General features: G+C 37.0%; 2 protein-coding genes and 2 pseudogenes across 2 annotated transcripts; 1 reads left to right on the forward strand and 3 right to left on the reverse strand.

Moving 5' to 3' along the window:
* Window positions 1–11,322: 11,322 nt before the first annotated feature.
* On the forward strand, window positions 11,323–12,930 carry LOC130054832 (uncharacterized). Its single transcript, XM_056165741.1, has 2 exons — window positions 11,323–12,369; window positions 12,512–12,930. The coding sequence occupies exons 1-2, from the start codon at window positions 12,137–12,139 to the stop codon at window positions 12,663–12,665; spliced, it is 387 nt and encodes a 128-aa protein (XP_056021716.1). The 5' UTR covers window positions 11,323–12,136; the 3' UTR covers window positions 12,666–12,930.
* Window positions 12,931–12,988: 58 nt separating this feature from the next.
* Window positions 12,989–16,495, reverse strand: LOC125649934 (uncharacterized). The gene is made up of 6 exons (XM_056165740.1): window positions 15,982–16,495; window positions 15,630–15,816; window positions 14,820–15,077; window positions 14,490–14,661; window positions 14,195–14,343; window positions 12,989–13,622 (listed from the first exon to the last, which is right to left on the reverse strand). Exons 2-6 carry the CDS (start codon window positions 15,787–15,789, stop codon window positions 13,441–13,443), a joined length of 921 nt encoding a protein of 306 aa, XP_056021715.1. The 5' UTR covers window positions 15,790–15,816; window positions 15,982–16,495; the 3' UTR covers window positions 12,989–13,440.
* On the reverse strand, window positions 15,809–18,663 carry LOC130046648 (uncharacterized; annotated as a pseudogene).
* Window positions 18,664–18,931: 268 nt separating this feature from the next.
* On the reverse strand, window positions 18,932–20,791 carry LOC130046490 (uncharacterized; annotated as a pseudogene).
* Window positions 20,792–21,722: the final 931 nt, after the last annotated feature.

Raw genomic sequence — 21,722 nt, forward strand, 5'->3', positions numbered from 1 at the left:
TATATCAATCATTATTTCAACAGAAACCCTTCCATGTTCCCATTGACCGATGTTTTTACAACTAACACGTGTCGTGTTCAGATAAAAATAGCACTTACTTTTAAAAGTAGTGTCTTCGCAGCTAATCTCAATGGCAGATTTAGGGGGGGGGGGGGCAGGATCCCCCCTCCCTTTTTACGCCACAGATTTTGGATGAAAATCCAAATTTTGCACCAGAATGGCCGATTACCGTGGCTAATCTTTGACTTTCACACCCCCTTCGGAAATCCTAGATCCGCCACTGAGTTACATGGGTTTCTCCGAACTCTTTGTTTTCCAACGGTCAAACTGATACCATGGTAAATTTTATTTCACGTATGAGTTTTATCTCATTCTATTTTTACCTCTTTTCTCACAGAATCTGTCAAAATTCTAGATCTATCAACTACACTTTCTCTCACTGGACGACATGCTGCACTGTTTACTGTCTATGCGCATGCCTCTGAAGATTGAAAGGAGGAGATTCGATATTTTTTGTATAGGCCATCAAAAAGTATTAATTTTTACGTTAAAACGATAATTTTTAACTTTAGATAAGTGTTATTTTCGCAAAGTTCATACTTTCAACAATGCAACAAAAATTGAGAAAGCGCTAGGAAAATTGTCATTTCATGATTTTTGCGCAAAATGAGCTGTAGTGTCTCTTTAAATTTTTGTGGCATTTTGTCTATAATAATACTTCTGTCTGGCCAAATAGGTACTGATCCAAAGCGGTAAAACATGAAATTTATCCAGGTCGTAATTTGATTAAAACAAATAACAGTTGATCCTTCATACTAAAAATTCTTAGACTACTGACATTTTTCGAGTACTCAAATGGCTCATCCACAGGAACTAAAAACTGGTATATAGCATTAAATGTTGCTGATGAAAATCCTGTATAATACTTAAATTCCTCTGTTTTTAAGTTATCATATCTCATACTCGACTTATTGCTTAAACTGTCTTGTAAATGCATTTGTTCACATTTTAATTTGTTGTTTTCTTCTCGGAGAGATATTATGACTTCTTCCAACTTCCTCTTCTCAGCAGCCATAGCTAATACATCAAGACTGTTTATATCTGCAATAAAAGAAATGAGTTTACAAAATATTGAACAATATTTGTAGTGGTTCATGTGTTTACATATATAGGCTCCCTTGATAACACCTATTGAACAACCTCGTCCCGAAGGAGCAGATGTTTGTGGACAGACAAATTTTCCAAAGCCATACATGATGCTTAACCTTGAGAGTACTGGACTTTGTGACAAACAACACAACTGGCAAGACCTTAATGTATCATTTGAAAATTGTGTAGAGATTGAACAAAGCACCAAAGGTCAGATCAGCAGTGCAAGATGGTTTGCAGAAAGGAAGGGACAAATTACCGCCTCTAATTTTGGTTCTATCATGAATAGAAAAAAGGAAATTAATGACACATTTGTTAGAAATATTTTTGACAAGAAGTCTTTTAAATCAATACCAAATTCATATGGGCAGGCCAATGAAAATACTTCAAAACAAATGTACATAAAAATTTCTGGAAACCATATACATGATGTTGGATTAGTTGTAAATCCCCTTTTCCCATTTTTAGGTGCAACACCAGATGCCAAAATCTGTGAAAATTTTTTGACAGGTATTCTTGAAATTAAGTGCCCCTATTCAGTAAGAGATTCTACTTTGCTGGAAGCTTGTGAAAATCAAACATTTTTTCTAGAAATTTCAGGTTCAAAGTATTATTAAAAAGATCACATTCTCATTGGTTCCAAGTTCAAGGTCAGCTCTTGATAACTGGAGCACCTTTTTGTGATTTTGTTACATTTACTAGACAAGAAATTAATGTTGAACGAATTTATCCATGTATTGATACCATGCTTTCACTGTTGAAAAAATGAGTGATGTGTATGTCAATCACTTTAAACCATATTTTGCATTGAAAAAATAAACTTAGCACTGCATACCATTGGATTCTACTGATTCTTTTCCAGGTTGACAATCTTCTGACACAACACTGTTATCTGTTGGCACTACTGTCGAATCCTTCTTTGTCAGTTGAACTTCAGTCTGTCCATTTTCGAAAACCCTATACAGTATACAAGTTCTCATAATAATTTAAGTATTTAGTATATTGTAACGTGTAATGTGTGCATCTAATTTCTGCATAAATATTTAATATTTTGTTAATTCCTACCCCATAGAAACATTTCACAATTGACATGAATTAATATAATTTAAATCAATACCTGACTTCAACTGAACGCTTCTTTGGCTCTGGTGTGTTGTCTGAACAATCAGGTGATTGTCGTTTCTGTGGTGCTGGTCTGCTCATAGTAACTCGACCATGTCCTAAAGCTGACTTCGGGTCAGGGTACTTTTCTGATGGCCCTCCATCAACAAAATGCTGTAATGATTTTATAAAAATCCAGTTTTAAAAATCAAATGCTTGTTTTATCACTTTAATAGCGAACACAGCTAATAATGATTTATATAAAACCCTGAGAGAAAACTAAAATTTCTGCAATCTCATTAAAATCAGCTCCTCGATCCGCTCCTTTATTTCTTTTGTTTTGTCGCTACTCGTGCAGCAACAAAACAAAAGAAATAAAGGAGCGGATCGCTACTCGTGTAGCAACAAAACAAAAGAAATAAAGGAGCGGATCGAGGAGCTGATTTTAATCAGATTGAAATTTTTGCTGCCTAAATTCTATGTACTGAGTATTTGGCAAATAGATATCGATTTAAATTGAATCTGATCAAAGTCTGAACATTACAAAATATGTACATACATCATAGAATCGGTCGAACGGTAGTACCGTCAACATATTATTGAAGTGTTTTTGAAATGCACATGATTCATACAAATCTAATAGACAGCTACGATTGCAATTTTTATTTCATTTTTTCATTTCAGTGTAAACAGTGGGTGTCACTAATTTTGTAGTTCGTGATTGTTTACAAAACACACTAGTATCACTAGACCTAGACTGTCCACACGACTGGCTACTTCAGTTAAGCAATTTCGTAAGAGTGTTAGCTCCAAAAATATCAACAATCCCAAACCACCGGCATATTTTTTCTATGGTACTCGTTTTCTGAATATAATTCATACCAAACTTAGACACACCTGTATTTTGAATTACGATCTATATAGACGCAATGTTGTTGATTCTCCGTTATGTTCTTGTGGTATGAAAGAAGACGCTTATCATTTCTTCTTTATTTGCAGTATATATTCAAATGCTAGATATAAATTAATGGATAGCTTGCCGAGGTTAAATGATCTAGTTATTATCGATGTCCACCTTCTACTTTGGGGTAATAATGCTTTATCTTCTGAGTTAAACAAGTGTATTTTTTCTTATGTTCAGTCGTTTATTCATGAAACCAAAAGATTCAATTGATGTTCAATTTATATTTTTTGTACATTAATTTTCTACAATATTATATTGTTATATTTTTAAGGAGAAGAACTCGTAAGTTATTTGAACTTGTTTCTGATCCTTTTGTATGTAAGGTGAAGATAACGAACAGTGATCAATCTCATAACTCTTACAAGCAATACAAAATAGATAGTTGAGCAAACACGGACCCCTAGACACACCAGAGGTGGGATCAGGTGCCTAGGAGGAGTAAGCATCCCCTGTTGACCGGTCACAGCCGTGTGTATATCATGTATGTACAATAAAATATGTTCAAACGACTGGTGTACTGTATGTGCATTCTTGACAAACAGGACGAGAAACGCGAGTCTCAATTAGTCTAGTGAATCAATCTATTGGTGTATACATATAATAATAACTAACAAATAAATGCATTCATTCATCATTATTATCATACCTTTGTACATACATAAAAGTGCTTTGATTTATTTCGATCTCTCAAAAGATCCTCGTTAAGTTGGTAGGTAGGCCTGCCGCAAAGTTTAATCCACCGCTTGCATTTCTCAAGATTTGTCGCCGGTTTGGGAAACGATGTGAATTTAACCCCCCCCCCCCCCTCCCTCTAGCCTCTCAGGATACCTGTCGTCGGTGTTACACGTCCCCCATCTCTTCACCATTTTTGTCTTCGTTCACTGGATTTGCTAATAGATCTATCTTGTTATGTTCCCCAAACAAAGTTTGGGAACATATTGTTTTTACTCTGTTTCTTATTATTATTATTATTATTATTATTATTATTATTATTCTTTTTCTCCGGTACTTTTTTGTCCGGTAGTGTTCTCAGGAACTACAAAAGGGATCGATATGAAACTTTCCAGGATGATAGTATAGCGTTTGTAGATGTGCATAGTGATAGTCATTTTGTTTGCACATGCATGCACGCGCGCGCACGTGCATTGCAATTTTGGTACAAAAAATGGAAAATCAGAATATTGAAGGAAGCGATATAAAACCTAAATAGGATGATAGTATATCATTTGTACATATGAAAAATAATAGTTATTTTGCCAGCACGCGCACGCATGCGCGTGCACGCGCATTACAAAATTTGTACGCTAACTTTGGAATCAGTCTAACTTTTTTGTTGTTCATTGAAATGGCTTGAAATTCATATCATAGGTAGATATTGAGACCCTTAACTGATTTACATGGTCAAAATTACCAATTTGCACGCGCATGCACGTGTTTTTCATTTTGATTGGATAATGCTAAAACGTTTGTAACTATCTTATTTATGAAGTGAATGAGATGATATTCACAGCATATGTAGACAATATGTGTATCTATATGTTGGTGTAACAAAAAATGCCAACGCACACGCGCATGCGCGTGCAACGTTTTTTAAATGTTCCATTTTTAAAGGACGATAACGTTTTTGTTTTTCATCAAATTCTATTCATATTAGGGGTTTAGATGTATCTTGGTACTCCTTACAAATTGCTGTGGTTAGAATTACTGCTCAGCACGTGCATGCACGTGTGCTGATTTCTGATTGGACGATTTTAAAATCGCTATAACTTCCTTATATTTGGTGGAAACGTTATGAAATTCATACTGTGGGTATATGATACAAATGCCTGTTGAACGACATCAACAAAAAATCGGAATCATACACGCGTGCGCGTGTATGCACGTGCAACGCTTTCTTTCATTTCTTGGTACTGAAATGACCATATTGAACGTACTACATGTAATTAAAGGCTAAAATAAAATGATTTTTTCCTATAGATTCACAAGGACACCACTTTTTAATTGGGGGAGGTTTGGGGAACATCTGTAACGGTCCCCGTTACAATTAGAACTAGTTCGTTTTGCGATTGTTTGTCGGAGCATATGGCGGAGCACGAATATACTGCAACGCGCTAAATAAATGCAATTATTTCACTGGTTGAAAATTTACTTTGATTGACAGCCCGCGATACGTTAATTCTTGCCTGCTTTTGTTTTGGATCAATATTCGCGATACTATATACATGTATCTACGAAAGCCCAGAAGGCTCATTCGAGATTCAAAATACGAGATTCGAAATTCAGAAAACGAGATTCGAATTTCGAAATTCAAAATCCAAATCAACCAATCAAAATGTAGGTCACAATATATTAAAGGGTAGAGAGTACATGTATATAAACTTAAAATATGACAGAAAGCTTATTCTTCTAATATGTGTACCAAACAACGAAACATTTCTTTTAAAACTATAAATGTTATGATGTAAGCTTAGCAGGCCCGTAGCTGTGAGTGTTTGGGTCAAGTAATTAACTAATTATATATAAACAATAGAGGAAATTCGAACTATGAATAAATATTTCTCTCCGATCTATATTTAAAAATTTTTTAGGGTCCAGGAAGCTTAACTACATGTGTTATTACGACAGAAAAATAATCTATCTACGTTTAAAAATTATCTTATCCCATTGATTCATATTATGGACAATATTTTGACATTATAAATCATGCCGTTATATGCAGAAAGCCAGTTTCATAGAAATCGGGAAGGGGTGGGGGTGGAACCAGATCGAATTCATCTCAAATAGTACACTTTAATTGAAATGGAATCGAAGGTTATATGAATTAAAATTAATCCGTAGCAATGGATTCTGTTTTAGATTAATCTATAGGTTTACCTGCATAACATTTTTAACTGCTTGAATGATCATATTCTTATAATTTATTTTACGTGAAGATAACTGTACATGTTTGAGTTAACAATGGCACATGTACAGGCGCATGCCGTTATCACGAACGTAGTTAAGCTTACTGGAGCCTAAAAAATGTAAAAAGATACAACATAGATCTGAGATGAATCTATATTCATGGTTCGAATTTCCTCCATTGTTTATATATAGATAACTGAAAAAATTCAAACTAGAATCAATTGTTGGAGGGGTATCATGGGTTAATAGGTTTCATATACGATTTCACTTAAAGGTATATCATGATGTGTATTCGTCATTATCTGACTTGGTTATCACATACAGTGCAGAATTAATATGTGGGAGCTGTATTCTCTTTGGAGAAGTCGAGAGGCATAGCCTTCATCATGCCCCTCGACTTCTCTAAAGAAAATAGTGGGAGCTGGAACAAGTCTTCTGTCTGCCTCCTTTCCCGCTTTCTACGGGCCTGTCTGCATGCTAAGCACACATCAAAACATCTATAGTTTTAGAAGAAATGTTTCGTTGTTTGGTAAACATATTAGAAGAATAAGCTTTGTCATATTTTAAGTTTACATGTATATGCATGTACCCTCTAACCTTTAATCTATTGTGATCTACATTTTGATTGGTTAATTTGTATTTTGAATTTCGAAATTCGAATCTCGTATTTTGAATTTCGAATCTCGTATTTTGAATTTCGAATCTCGAATGAGACTTCTGGGCTTTCGTATGTATCATATTTACTGACGAGAATTTTATTTACGTGTAATTTCAACAGACCAGTCATTCACGAATAAACTTATATTTGTTAGGCTTAAGCAATAAATAATGATCCGCACTAGGTATGTCTCGTGAATAAATCAATCATTGTATTCTCGCGAAAATATGACCTCGGGATATAAAGGTGATCTACAGTACATAAGTATGGCTTTTGTTTGTCAACCACATGATCTGAACTTGCCCATCGTCGTATTCTCGTCATCCGTCTGCTTTGAGACCCTCTGAGGCAATTTCCTCCCTAAGGATCTCCGCAACTCTGAGTTGAGAATACTGTGATAGATATGGCGGGTTCTATATTGTAGGTGTGCTACAGAACTGTCTCAGTTAACAAATTGTCCCCATCTGGCTGCAGACCAAAGGACGTCGTCAGGAAATGGACCAATGACTTTATGGATTGATCACTTAAAGTAATTCCACCCTCCTGTGATGTCATCAGCTTTAGCAAAATCATGCAAAAAGATTTATGTATGATAGGAACATGTATTACTTTTTCTTGGAGTCTTTTCCGATAGTTATTGTAAAAAATCTTGTAAACATAAAATATTTCAACAGTGACACCGGTCAAGTTATAGATGAATAATCAATTATGTTTCAAAATATAGAATCCAAGGGCTAAAACTCTGTTTTATTGATTTCTATTATGCAATAGATTTCCTTTATTTTTTACAGACATGTATATTTATGCGAAGAAAGTTTCATGAAATTGTTATTAATGTTATTATATTGTCATAACAAGTATTTATGAAATTTGATAATGCTGTTTAAGAAAAATTGCAATTTCTGATGGTGATATATGATTCTGTTTATGTATGTCTCGCATCTTAAAAAGTGTGATGACATATATATCTTATTTGATAATTTATTTGTTTTAACTCTAATGAATGGGAATGAATATAATTTCTAATCAGATAAAACTGTAATATCAGTTACCCTACCTTTACTGGATTTCAAAACTTCACAAAAACCCTTGCAGGGATAAACTGCTGGGTTCCGTGAATGTTCTACCAAGCCTCTGCCTTTGCTTCTCACGAAAATATCAACTGTTTTGAGGGGGGAAATTCAGGCTATTGTAAAACAATATATGCGAGAAATGGTGTAAATCAAATGTGGATTTTAGAAAACTTTAAACAACTTTTAGTACCGGGTATATTTGAAATCAAAAATCTTTTCTCAAATCTATTCTAACACTTAACATGACCATTCCTCATAATGAATGAAAGACTAGACTTTTTAATACCATAGACAGCTGCTTCTTCAATAAAAATGGAAACACGGCTAAATAACCATATCTAGTGATCAATCATTCAAACAATTACTTTGTTAAACTCTGGCTATGCACAACCCGTGGGGATCCATGTTAGAATAGGTCCTCATGATCAGTACCTCTTGCTTATCGTAAGAAGCAACTAAATAGGATGGCCATTCGGAGGAGACCGCAAAAACCGAGGACCCGTGTAACAGCAAGTGTGGCACGGTAAATATCCCTCCCTCCTCAAATACCTTAAGCGCCGAGCAAAGGCCTAAATTGTGAAGCCCTTCACCGGCAATGGTGACGTCTCCATATGAGTGAAAATTTCTCGAGCGGGACGTTAAACAATATACAATCAATCAGTCTGATTATGCACACAAGTATTCAGAAGCTGAGATTGAAAAGAAGTTCCTCATTGACAATATATGCAGTAAAAGGCATCGGACAAGGTGTAAAGTGCCTCAACAACTCACCCTCCTGTCCCTTCATTACATTGGAATCAGAGGCCATCAAATCAATTGTATGGGGACCAATGCTTTTTCAACCAAGTCCCAAGCCTGTTTATCCAACATAGAGCCCGCATAATTAATACTTCTTGAAGGTGCATCAGCCACATTCAACTTTGAGGGAACATACTGCAAACTCAACTCAAAATTTAGTTGTAAAGTCAAAGAAAATATACTCTTTGTAATACAATTCAACGCACTATCTTTACCCCCTTAATTCTGCCAAACCCCAAGTACAGCCATATTATCTGTCCACACATGCACTCTCAGCTATACTCTGGCCAAGAGCCAACAATACTTTATAAACAGCATCAGCCTCTTTCAAATGAATAGGTCTTTGATCATTCTCTTCCCAAAATTACTAACCACAAACCTATTCCCATTCTGTTCTACAACTGCTCCATACTTGTATAAGGATGCATCAGAGGGTAAAACAACCTGCCTATGACTCTCCCTCCTCCATCGACAACATCCCTCCCAGGAATCCAAAAAACGCCAATACTCTAATTCCTCCTGCAGCTCATCAGTCAAACACACAAGCTTACTACCCTTCACAGCCCTAGAGATGGCCAAGTTAATCTCCCTACAAAACAATTTACAGCCCGGAACTGCCAAGCCCATAGATATACACTTGCCAGCAAATTGCTGAAGTGTCCTCACAGTGTTTTCCTTTGAACTCAGAATATTCTCTCTCAAAGCTGCAAATTTCTGTTTCTTGTACTCTGGCAAAATATAAGCCTGCCTACAAGAATATACTAAAAACCTAGAAACTTGACACATGCTGATGGGACAAAAGAACACTTCTTTAGCGCCGAAGTATAGCTCAACCTTGTAAACACCTCTACTAAAACAAATGCAAACCTATAACCCTCTACCAATGGGTCGATTGCTCCCGAAACATTTGCAATTGCTAACCGATCATTAATGTACTGAACTGATACTAATGACGGGCTCCTAAGATAAGACGTCACTACCATGCCAATAGTCCGATAAATATAAGGTGATGCCTTAAACTCAAAAGGGATCACTGTATAAACCATAACGTAACCACCATATTGCAGCCCAAAATATCCCTGAGAATGATGCGATAATCGTATATGATCATATCCAGATTTCTCATCAGTTGTCACCAACAACGCTTTATCCCCAACCAGTCTATGAACATCCCTTAAAGTGGAGATCCCTCACCCAGAGATTTAGATATCTATCACCATGACAGTCTCGGTTTGGTTGGTTCAATTGTCAAAGGCATAATGATATGGGGCATCTCATACTCACCAATCTTACCCAGAACTCTTATTGCACCCGATTCAACTTTCTCATACAAAACCTTAGATATAAAAGAATCATACTTTTTAAATATAGAAGAGTTGGGGAAGGTTGTACTCGGAGGTCATTTAGAGACCTTCAATTCGACTTTTAGATATATCGATGACGTTTTGTCTATTAACAATGATAGCTTTCATTCATATGTCGATTTGATATATCCCTGTGAGCTCGAAATAAAGGACACCACAGAGTCGTCCACTTCTGCTTCATACTTAGATATTTTATTGAAAGTAGACATTAACGGCAAACTGACAACTCAACTGTATGACAAACGGGATGATTTCAGCTTCTCCATCGTCAACTTCCTACATTTATGTAGCAATATTCCATTATCACCTGCATATGGTGTTTATATATCTCAACTAATTCGATATGCAAGAGCTTGTTCTGGGTATAGTCGGTTTTTAAATCGAGGTAAGCTACTGACAAACAAGTTGATGGTACAGGGATTTCAACAGTCTCGATTGAAGTCAGCATTTCGCAAATTCTATGGTCGTTATAACGATCTAGTTCGTCAATACGACCTCGCATTGGGTCAAATGCTGTCTGACGTGTTTCATACCGATTGTTAAGCCGTTCTTGGCACACTGATTGTGACTGCGGATAACTCCGTTTACCTGATCAGGATATGAGGCTCACGGCGGGTGTGACCGGTCAACAGGGGATGCTTACTCCTCCAAGGCACCTGATCCCACCTCTGGTGTGTCCAGGGGTCCGTGTTTGCCCAACTATCTATTTTGTATTGCTTGTAGGAGTTATGAGATTGATCACTGTTCGTTATCTTCACCTTGCATATGGTTTCCACGAAAATTTCCTTTAAAGTGAGTGAAAAACTCTCTTACATCTATTCCCTCTGTAAGCCACTTCCTCACATTGAACAAGTTGTGTTCATTCACTCCACTCCTCTCCAACACATACTTCCAGGCAGAAACATTTTTAACCAACTGTCCTGCAATGAATGCATCTGGACTATACACTGGCAACTGGTCCAAATCAAAATTAGACCCTGCGATCACAGACTCTGCACTAACATGGTGGGTTGGAAGAGAGGGAGTCCAACCATTGATTGTCACCCATTTTCCGTCTTGAATCCTGTTGTTTTCTCAAGCTCAAATTTATCACTGCTAGTCAACAATGAAGCTCTGTTGTTTTCCTGTAAACCAAATGTACATTCGGTTTTAACCTTCTATATAGTGAAAATCATCAGTGGAACTCCTTCACTTTGCAACCCACGTGAACATAGTCCACTAAGGCATCAGAGTCCTTGGGTTGTAAGATCCAGAATTCTCTATCACACATATACAATATATAACAACCATCAACTATCATTACATCATTTAAAGTGTCCATGAAGTCAAAATATAAGTTAGTCTGAACTGATGTATCTTTATTAATAAAATACAGATTCGAAAGTCTCACGCTTCTAAGTGCCTTTATAAGCGAGATATCCACGGTTAAAATTGCCGATTTTCGCACCTGCTCAAAACCAATCAGCGGCACTTCCGGTTTTACTATATATAGCGATTGGGGTCTGTGACGTCACAACACATCAGTTTCAAAATGGCTAACGTAAGACATAGAGATAGCAGATCGTCAACTTCTTCCGACATCGGACTTCACATGTCGTTTGAAGTCTCATCTTGTGACGATAGCGACGGAGAAGACCTGCAGGACATTGTTCCTTACCAGTTTGAACCTGAGGCTTCTGAATCGAATGAAAGCGAGCAAGATTCCTCGCTTGGGGGAAGCGACGAAGATCAGCCGAGACTGGACAACACCGATTGGTATATTGAAATTAACTTTGATATAGCCTGCTTACAATTTTTTCTACTCCAAAACTTTATTAGTTTTCAAAAAGTGGTACATTCTAAATAAACGAATATAAAAATTCGTTTCTTTATCTGTTTTTAACTGCTTAAATCATTTTAACGATAGAACATTCTATCTAGGGTATACAGTATATATCTAATGGACAAGCGGATAGTCGTGTATCCAAGCCGTATATTTTCTAATATATATTGTTTATTGGCTTCAGATTTGTGAGTTACGTCCATAACAACAGTAACAAAAATACTAAATACCGTTAATAATAGAATCTTGTAAATAAAGATAAATATTTAGACTTGCATAGACACGGAATTTGTGTATAACTATATGATTTGTAGGTGTACTTATGGATACTGTGTACTAATGCCTACACAGAGGGAGAGCATCTGCTGTTGTGAAATTGACAGAGTCAACAGCAAAAAGGATTCATCCGACCGAAAGCTTTCCTGCATCACTCAGCATCCTGGATTCTCATCGGTGTGCCTAGATGTGTATGTGCTTGAGACAGCCTACTATCAGTACCGCTCCCAGTATGGAGAATTACAGACCAGCATTGAAGAGTACGAACTTTTACTGTATTTCATTTTAAAATCATCCTATCTTTACTTCATTTTAAATAGTCAGGAAACAAAGGTGTACATGAACACATTCATAAGTGTTTATACAAATAAGTGGTTTTCTAATGTATACAAACTTTCACAGAAGGAACAGATATACATCATATCGACAACTTGTGCGCTGGTGCTGGGGCTACCTTGGGAAAAATGTCAGAGTCCCCTTACCATCTTGTGCTGTTCAAAAGATAAGAGCTGCATTTCCATCTGAGGACTATGAGGGTTTCAGGGACCCACAATAATGCAGGTATGTGCAAGAAATGCATTTTCATTTTAAATTCAGCCCTAGTTCTCTACTTACAATTTGATACAGCTGAAAAATCAAAATCTAAGTCCTTGAAATTACTCAATTTTGGGGGTCTCCGTGGCCGAGTGGTTAAAGCATCACATTCAAAATCACACAGCCTCTGGTCGGCGCGAGTTCGAATCCTGCTCGCGCCGGTAAGTGAGAAAGTTTCCCAGTTTACTTGCGGAAGGTCGGTGGTCTCTTCAATAAAACCTGGGCGTCACCAGATAACCGAAATATTGGTGAGTGTGGCGGAAAATAGCAAAAAACAAAACAAACTAAATTTTGTAGTAATCATTATTCGAGAAAAAACAATAAAATTCACAGTACATGTGATTGGGATATGAAAAGCTAATTACACCTACTGTTATTAATCATCATTATGCTACTAAAATATTGAAAAACTGAAAAAAGAAACCTTTTCACTGTAAAGTTATGAAAAGGAAAGTATCGGCTACAAAAATAAATTTGAACCATGGAACGGGATGTGGACCCTGCTTTCATGTTCCCATTAAAGAGTCAAGGGATAGGGTAAGAGGGGACAGGAGTTTATATACAAGCAAAGTCTCTACAAAATGTCACTAGAGTAAAATACACAATATGCTAACTTATCAATTTACAATAACTAAACACTGTATATATACTAGGAAAGTTTACAACTAATCTATCTATAGCAATATATACAATGTCATTTCCTATCAAGTCCAACTAGTTACTACAGGTCGAAACTGTCACACACTTGTCTCCTTCCTACAAAACCGTGACTTGAAATTACACACTGCCTCTTCTTTTTCAGGGTGCATGAATACACTGCACAGAGGAGGTGGCTTCACTGATGGCAGGCAGGCAATGGGTTCCAGCATTGTCGCAGTAGCTGATTTTAGGGTTTCCTTCATCAGTGTTGATGTGTATTCTGAAATGTTAAAGAAGATCAGAAACATACATATTTAAAGTTCTTTTGCTTTTGATGTTATTTTTTTTATTGTACTGTACAATACTGTTATATATCAATAAACAATTGTTAGTCATGATTTCATTTCTACTTGTCTTGATAAGGCTAAAAAATATATGTTGGTTTCCACTTTATTGTCCAACCCTAAAAATGGATTCATCGGATTATCCATGACAGTATATTGGGACGCACTACCTACCTGAACTTTCAAAAACCCTAATTTACCTTACCAACATAAATTTTGTATTAAGTCTACGTTCATGCTTTTGCATCTCGCTGTGCGTAAGAGTTGCACAAAGGGAAAGAACTATTGGGCAACTCGGAAATTGCATATTACTAGCACCGGCTGAAGTTGACTGAATTTCAATGCATGAAGGTTCTTCGATCTTCAATCTCTGGGGCATAAGAATAATTCAACATATAATAAAAACCAACAACCTACCTACCGTTAAAAATGTTGAGGTGAAAGTGGAAACCAACATATATATATTTTGGCCTAAGTGACCATAAGAAACTGATTATGTGATAGGTACCGTATGTAGGCTCCACTGTAACCTTCCGAACACTATAGTCGCCCTGCTTAAATTTTGGGAAACTTATCTTGTACTGCAGGTCACCATCTCTAGTAGTAGCTTGTGACCTGGATGCATTCTCGATGTAGTGAATGGCAGCCATCATTAGCCTATAATATAATGTATATTTTTGGTAGTAAAAATCTAATCATAATTTTTATGATTTACCAGGTACAAAATAATATAGCGGGGAAGGGGGGGGGGTCATTTCTTGTTTGAAATAATATTATGGATATTTGTTATTATGCATGCTCACCTACAATACATGCCATGGTATGAAAATGAAACCATCTTTGGGGCAAAATGGTTGATGGTGCTGTGGAACGCCTCAATCTGGGAAGTCTGGAAGAGGGGGGAAAGCTTCGGGATGTCCTTCTTCATCTGTTTGGAGAGTATCAGATCTGACATCTTCTCACTGGCTTTTGATCCTATCCAGAAAGAAGAAAACAAATTATTTTAAAAGCTAAAAACTTGTTTACTCAGTTGTAATATTACAAAGTGAATAGGTAGCTTTGTATCAATCCATAGAATATCTTTGTATTCTTTATCAATTGGAAGTATAAATCAAATGAGTAGAATATTTTACCTGCTTTCAACCACTTCTTCTTCTGCTCATTGCCTTCAAGGGTGCTGTGGGCACATGTTGGAAATAAAGTGTTGTGGCCGGTGTGGACATTGTGGATGTGGTTTTCGACTGACTCCCATTTGGCCCACATCACCTCTCCATTCCCATCTGGTGTGGAGGCCGCAACCCAGTACATGTGGTTGGTCAGACTCTTGCACCACTTGACCAGCTCTGCACAGTCCTTAAGCTTGGATGCTGCAACAATTTTCTTCTTAAGGCCTGAAATATTTTAATTAAAATGTGAAAAGATGTCTTGAATTTTTTATATAAATGAACAAACAATAAAGCAGAGAATTTTAATTCCAGCTAAACCCCATTAAAAAAAAACCCCCAAAAAAACAACAACTTCAGTTGCTATTTCAAATGTAGTTTATGTCCTTTCTGTGTAATTTATTATTCCTAAGGGTTGTTTAAAATTGTTTTATACGTTATTAGGGCAATTATATCATTAATTATATCATTACAGTAGGCGCTATATATTAAGAATAATAAATATGCATTTTAATTCTGACACTATGCATATTTTATTCACATGTATGTGCACATCGTAAAGCACTTTAGAGAACTAAATAAATGATGATAGGGCGCTATACAAATCTTTTGATTACAATTACAATCTTTATCTCCAACACAGGACAATTGAACAATACAAGTAAAACTGAATAAGTGAAAAACAATGCCAAAATCAAATCAAATTCAATATGTTCCCAAACTTTGTTTGGGGAACATAATTAAATCAAATTCATTATCATAATGATAACTGTGGTATACCTTTAGCTACATGCCAGACATCATAATAATGCACAGTGTCGGGCAAGTTCTCTCTGATCCATTTCTGGATTTGGAGATGTCTGTCTGTGACGATGGTCCCAACTTGTAACTCGTGGACTTGTAGCCATTGAATAGCCCGTTCCAGTCCCTCTTTTTCCATGCCATTGCTGTTCTTCACTTCATTGCTCTGTAAAATAAAATCAAGATCAACTTTATGAATCAACTCAGAATAAAAGAAGTGTGTTAAATTTGTAATAAGTACATTTTAACAAACTATTAAGAACTGAACTGCACAAAATATATGATACATAAACTTGAATTATAGGAATGTGATGCACTATTTCACTCTTACTTGAACTAGCTGTAATGTCGATGACAATGCCTTCCTCTAAGTCAATGGTGCTGTATGAGCCATACTTGGCAGAGTGACCAGGAGAATCAGCTCGACCATCCCCACCAATGACAAGGGGCTGTCCCTTCTGTTGACATCGTCTAACATACTCCATCTGTTGGCTGTTCCATACGCGGGCAATGGAAGGGAACAAAATGGAGGACTGATGGGTGGCGAAGGTTCTCCGTGAAATGGTGGCAACCCCCATACACTGCAGGACACGTAAAACCTTTGCTGCCAGGGCTCCAGAAAACAGGATGCTGGCAGACAGGGCAAGGTTCCCAGCTGGTATGGTTCCAATGGATGGCTGACTGCACCACTGCCAGGAGTATCCATAAAACATACACTCCGTAACAATCCGGACCATGGTCCCAACTACCTGCTACACATCTGCTCTGGCAAACCGATGGCACATCTTGCAGCAGTTGAACAGATCAAGTAGCTGAGATTCGCTCACAATGAACTTCCTTTCTTCTAAAGGGTTGTGTGGTACTTCACCCCTAAGATAAATAAAACACACGAGATATTCAATAATTTCATAGATATTCCATTCAAACCAATTTCTAGCTTCGTTTTCTAAAATTATATGTATATTAATTAATAAACTTAGAATATTTTAGAATATCAAATACTTTCATTGAAAATTTGAATTTGAAAGAATTAGACTAAACGTGTTCATGAGGAGAGGATATTGAGCACAAAATTTAAAGCAAAAATTTAACTACCAAAACTTTGCCCTAAATGTAATGGTAATTGCCCTGTCTCTATCAATAAATAACTAAACTCACTCCATATCAAGCCGTGATTCATCTGAACTGGAGCCTGATGGTTCATACATGGAGGCAGCTTCACTGTCAAAAGGAGTAGCCATAGATTGGTCACTACTAGAGGAGTCATGTGTCAAAGCAGGTTTTTGTGCTGATTGCAAGTCTGGGATATCATCTCTCCCATTAAACTGCACTCCGATACTCCTCATTCTTGGTTGTAGCTCTGCTTGAACACCTTGATAAAAGACAGAGAGAATGAGTTTACTGTCTGTGACCTACACATTCTCTAACATTTTAATTGGTTTATAATCATAGATTTGCATGCATCTTTTAATTAAATAATCACCTCTTATTAATCATATTCATATTTTTTTTAATGTACTGTATTATATTTGACAATATATTTATGAAAATTGCTGCTAAAAATTTAAACATAAAGATCCAGTTTAATAACTGGAAAACAAACTCTATCAAAACAGAAACATACCTTTCTCTTTCAAATTTGCAGATACTTGCACTCTGACACTTCTTGCACGAGGGCCTGTTGTCTGGCATGATGTGGGTTTTTTTTCTTCATGTTGATTCTGATAAAAGAAAATATATTTCATGAGACGAGTGATAAGGCAGATGAATTACAATGTCTAATTGTCAACACACGCAAATAAACCTTAGTAAATACACCTCAACACAAACATCTTGCTTTGTCTGGGTTGTGTATTCATGGTGTCGAGATTGTAAGATCCCGAACCCGATCATAAATGCACACAATACCTAATCGAGTAATGGTACCAAATGTACATGAACTGATATGGGAAATATCAATTTAGTAAATAGTAGTGTTGTTCATTAAATCATATAGAGATCAACACATACTCATTTTAAAATACTGACTTTAACCCCTCTCCCCATCCCTTTAGTTATTACTTACACATGTAGCTGGATCTGGACCAGATGGACCCAGAGTGTCTGCGGCTACCATCATACATCCTGTATCCATGCCCTCATTTTCTCTTTCCTCAGTGGCTTGATCAGGACCAAGTAATTCATCTAGAACCTAAAATATACAATACAAATGTTAGGAATCAATAGTAAATATACCATTAATTTGCCAAAGGAATATTACATGTATATATACTGAACATTTGCCAGAATGTACTTCATATTCCTAATTTTCCCACGATGTGTTGCAAGTCTAACTCTAATTATGGTTTTCAATTGTAATCATAATGTATATACTGCTTTAATGCTATATAGCAAAAAGGATGCCCCCCAGTTTCTATTGGCCTGTATTTCCAGATTAATCATGGTAAAGATTCTCTTGTAATGATATCTTTGATAGTTTGAAAATTGTATCAGTAAAGACAAACCCTGTTTCTTTCCCGTTTGGCTACAACCGAGCGCTCTGGGGTTGGGGACGACAAGAATGCCTCGTTGAGGTTGTCCCGTTTTCTTTTGGGGTAGATGGACGGTACCGATCCTGCACACAAACGTCTCTTGACCGTCATACCAAACTCCCTCATCAAGGAATACTGGGGTTCAAAGCAATCGGGGTTGAAATGTGCGGAACAAATCACGGTGTAATTGGACGGACCACTCCATTCAGCACGTGTAAGTTTTACGAAACGAGTCCACGCAGCACGCTGTCGCTCTTCCTTCGGGAAAACGTGCACGGAAACACTGTCTGATGGTCTATTGTTGCAGCCTGCAACAACACACATACGTCCAGATACTTTAGCAGTCATTCTTCCACGATTACCTCCACGATATAAACAAACTCAGATTGCGCCAAACATGTGTTGTGACGTCACGTCTGGAATACCAGCAACAGCCTCGTTATAGATGTCGTAAAGGTGTGCATTCGAGCGAAGATCACTTTTTGACCTATATCTCGCTTACTAAACAGAAAATCAACGTAATTTTTCGACATATCGTTTTTATTTATTAAACTGCGTCAGAAAACATACACTTGTATTTTGACTTCATAGACACTTTAATGTAAAGAAAAAACATCCAACATTTAGATCTTGTTACAGTAATAGTACCAGCACATACAAACCAAACAATGGCAATTTATTAAAGCATTTCTATTGAACAACAGTACACATGTACTTCACATAGCTCCTATCATATGTATACGAAACCAGCTATTTCCTCCTAGCAGCCTTCATCAGCTCACAAGCTTTTACCAAATGTTGTGTCGAGTCACAAAAATGAGAAGCTAACCTACCGGCATTACGCTTCCCCATACCTAATCAAGCTTTGTATGCCCGTGGCTTTCCATAAGCACCAAGATTATGAAATGCCTGTAATGGATATTGTTGAAACTCTGGTGTACTGAAAAAATGTGTTGAATACATAGGATACAATCCTGCCAAAGGGGAATTTGAATACCTAGACCCTTGATCTGGTTCTCCCTCACTCTTAGCTTTCACACCCTCACCCTTGGACCCCAAATTACAGCCTTCCTTGATACACTTATTTACTGCCTTCGAAACAAGATCAGCTCCCTGTCCCCCAAGAACAGTAAGACATAAATTTGCAATGTTCACTTTCCCCTGCAAGCGGCCACATTGCCTATACAACTCCTCAAACATTTCCATATCCTTATCCCCAAACTTTCTAGACAGGCGAGCTAATTCATCGAGAGTAATCAAAATTAACGACTCGCTTGGGTCTTGCTGTGCAGCTAAAGCTTTAACTCTCTCCTTCACCTTCAAAACGTCTTCCTTCTCAAGTTTCTCCAAAACCAACAGCCTTCTCTCCACATCATCCATCTTCTTCCTCTTAACTTGGACATGATCACCCTGAAAGTGTGTGTATAATACTACACATATATATAATATTTACAATTCTTATTCCCCTTCAAAAAGCAAAGTTTACAACAAAAGGACTTTCATTCCATTTGAATCCACATAAGCAGAGTCACGTATCAAATACACAATAGTGCTATACCTCAATAGTATCGCCTCCAATATCAGCAGTCGCTGATATACACGTACTAGGGCCTGCAACTATCTGTGTGCCTTCATCCTGCAAGATCTGCCCTTTGGGCTGCCCCTTCTCATTTGCTGCCAGTATGCAGTAGTGCAACAACAACTTCGCCGCATCCAGGTCTTGAATATTTTCCCCTGCAACACAACCTCATACTAAAGTACAGTAACAATAGTGTAGTCGAGTTAGATGTCCGTAAATGGATGGGTCGTGCGTTACAGTAGTAAAAACCACGACTTTGTGCATGAGTGGGTTTCTCACACTGAGACACTCACTCGAAGTCAAACCATGTAACCATTCAGACATGTTGTATTTTTTATTACCTTTGTGTCAGTTATGTCCAACATGCCTGTGTTGAACCTCTGCCATATGTATGCTTTACTTAACAATTAAATGACATGCTACTATTTACTAAATAGTAGTTACATTTCATATACCCTCGCTTTGTAATTGCTTAACATTAACAGAGCAAGAATGTCAACAATACAAATAAACCATGGCCAACCCATTTCCACCATTAAGTTCTCAGCTTTATGCCATTAGTTGCTTATCTCATTAAGATCTTGCTCATATATCCTTTTCTCATTGTTAAATCAGTTAATTGATATCAGCAGAGTTCCCTATATGTATCTATTAACAGTGATCAGCCAATAACATGCTGTCGTGACCAAACGTGCTTGCATGTACATATTTAATGCACATGGAAAACACTTACCTACGCAACAAAATGGACACTCACCATTAGATGCACATGGTAAAGACAAAATACTTAGTAATTACTGATAAAACCAACCTGCTAACTCCAACAGTTCATCCATAGGCTCCCCTGTTAGATCTACTACCGCTTTCGATATCGTCTTTCAATTGCATCGTCTCCGTGCGCCTTCCCACAGCAACACGTGCTAGCTCCTTCACATTTTCCAGAAGTCTGTCCTTTACTTTCCTAAATACCGGCAGCACAGAAAGCCCCTTTAAGCTGTGTCTTTTTTTTTCAACGTGACTGGCTGAACCATCTAAAATGTAAACCAAACTGTGTGTATAATGACGTATTGTCGACATGAATCTACTCTTCCGGACATTTACGGAATTTGGCAACATTATTCAATATCTAGTTTAAAACCAACACTAACTAACTTCAAATTACTCTTCACATATAGTAATTATCATCTACAATTCCCATCAAAATTCTTCAAGAAATACGTTTACGAAAATCACATTATCTACACATAGTTATACATTCGTATAAATGCCGCTCCACGGCATCTCATGTCGTCATGATGTCGGCCCATGCCCACTTCCTCGACATAAATCCATCTATATCAATTTCACATTCGTGACATCCAACAGTCACCATTATTAAAATAACCTTTCAAGATATCCAACAATCTTGAGAACCATAAATGCATTCAATGCAAGCTTCCAACAGCTCAAAATATAAATTAAATTACCTTCCACTCGATATGGCGTCTGCACAGATTCCGATCAAACAACGAAAAGGGATGACGTCACTTCGGTGACACGTGATTTCATTTGTGATATAGGGTTAACAGCTGGTGTATTTAATTGACATTATTATTATAAATCGTCAAACACCTGTGTTAATGTGGTTTGGATAAAATAGACATAATAATAACATTCGCAAATCTATAGTCATGTTAACGATCTAATCTACCAATACAAGATTCCATTTGGGTCAAATGCTGTCTGACATGTTTCATACCCATTGTTAGGCCGTTCTTGGCACACAGATTTTTATTTGACTACTGACAACTATTTTTGCCTGATATAGATATAGGGCTCACGGTGGGTGTGATCAGTCGACAGGGTATGCTTACTCCTCCTAGGCATCTGATCCCACCTCTGGTATATCCAGGGGTCCGTGTTTCCCCAACTATCTATTTTGTATTGCTTATAGGAGTTAGGAGATGGATTGCTGTTCATGAT

The sequence above is a fragment of the Ostrea edulis genome, chromosome 5 (genome assembly GCF_947568905.1).
Source record: "Ostrea edulis chromosome 5, xbOstEdul1.1, whole genome shotgun sequence".
Classification (NCBI taxonomy): Eukaryota; Metazoa; Mollusca; class Bivalvia; order Ostreida; family Ostreidae; genus Ostrea; species Ostrea edulis.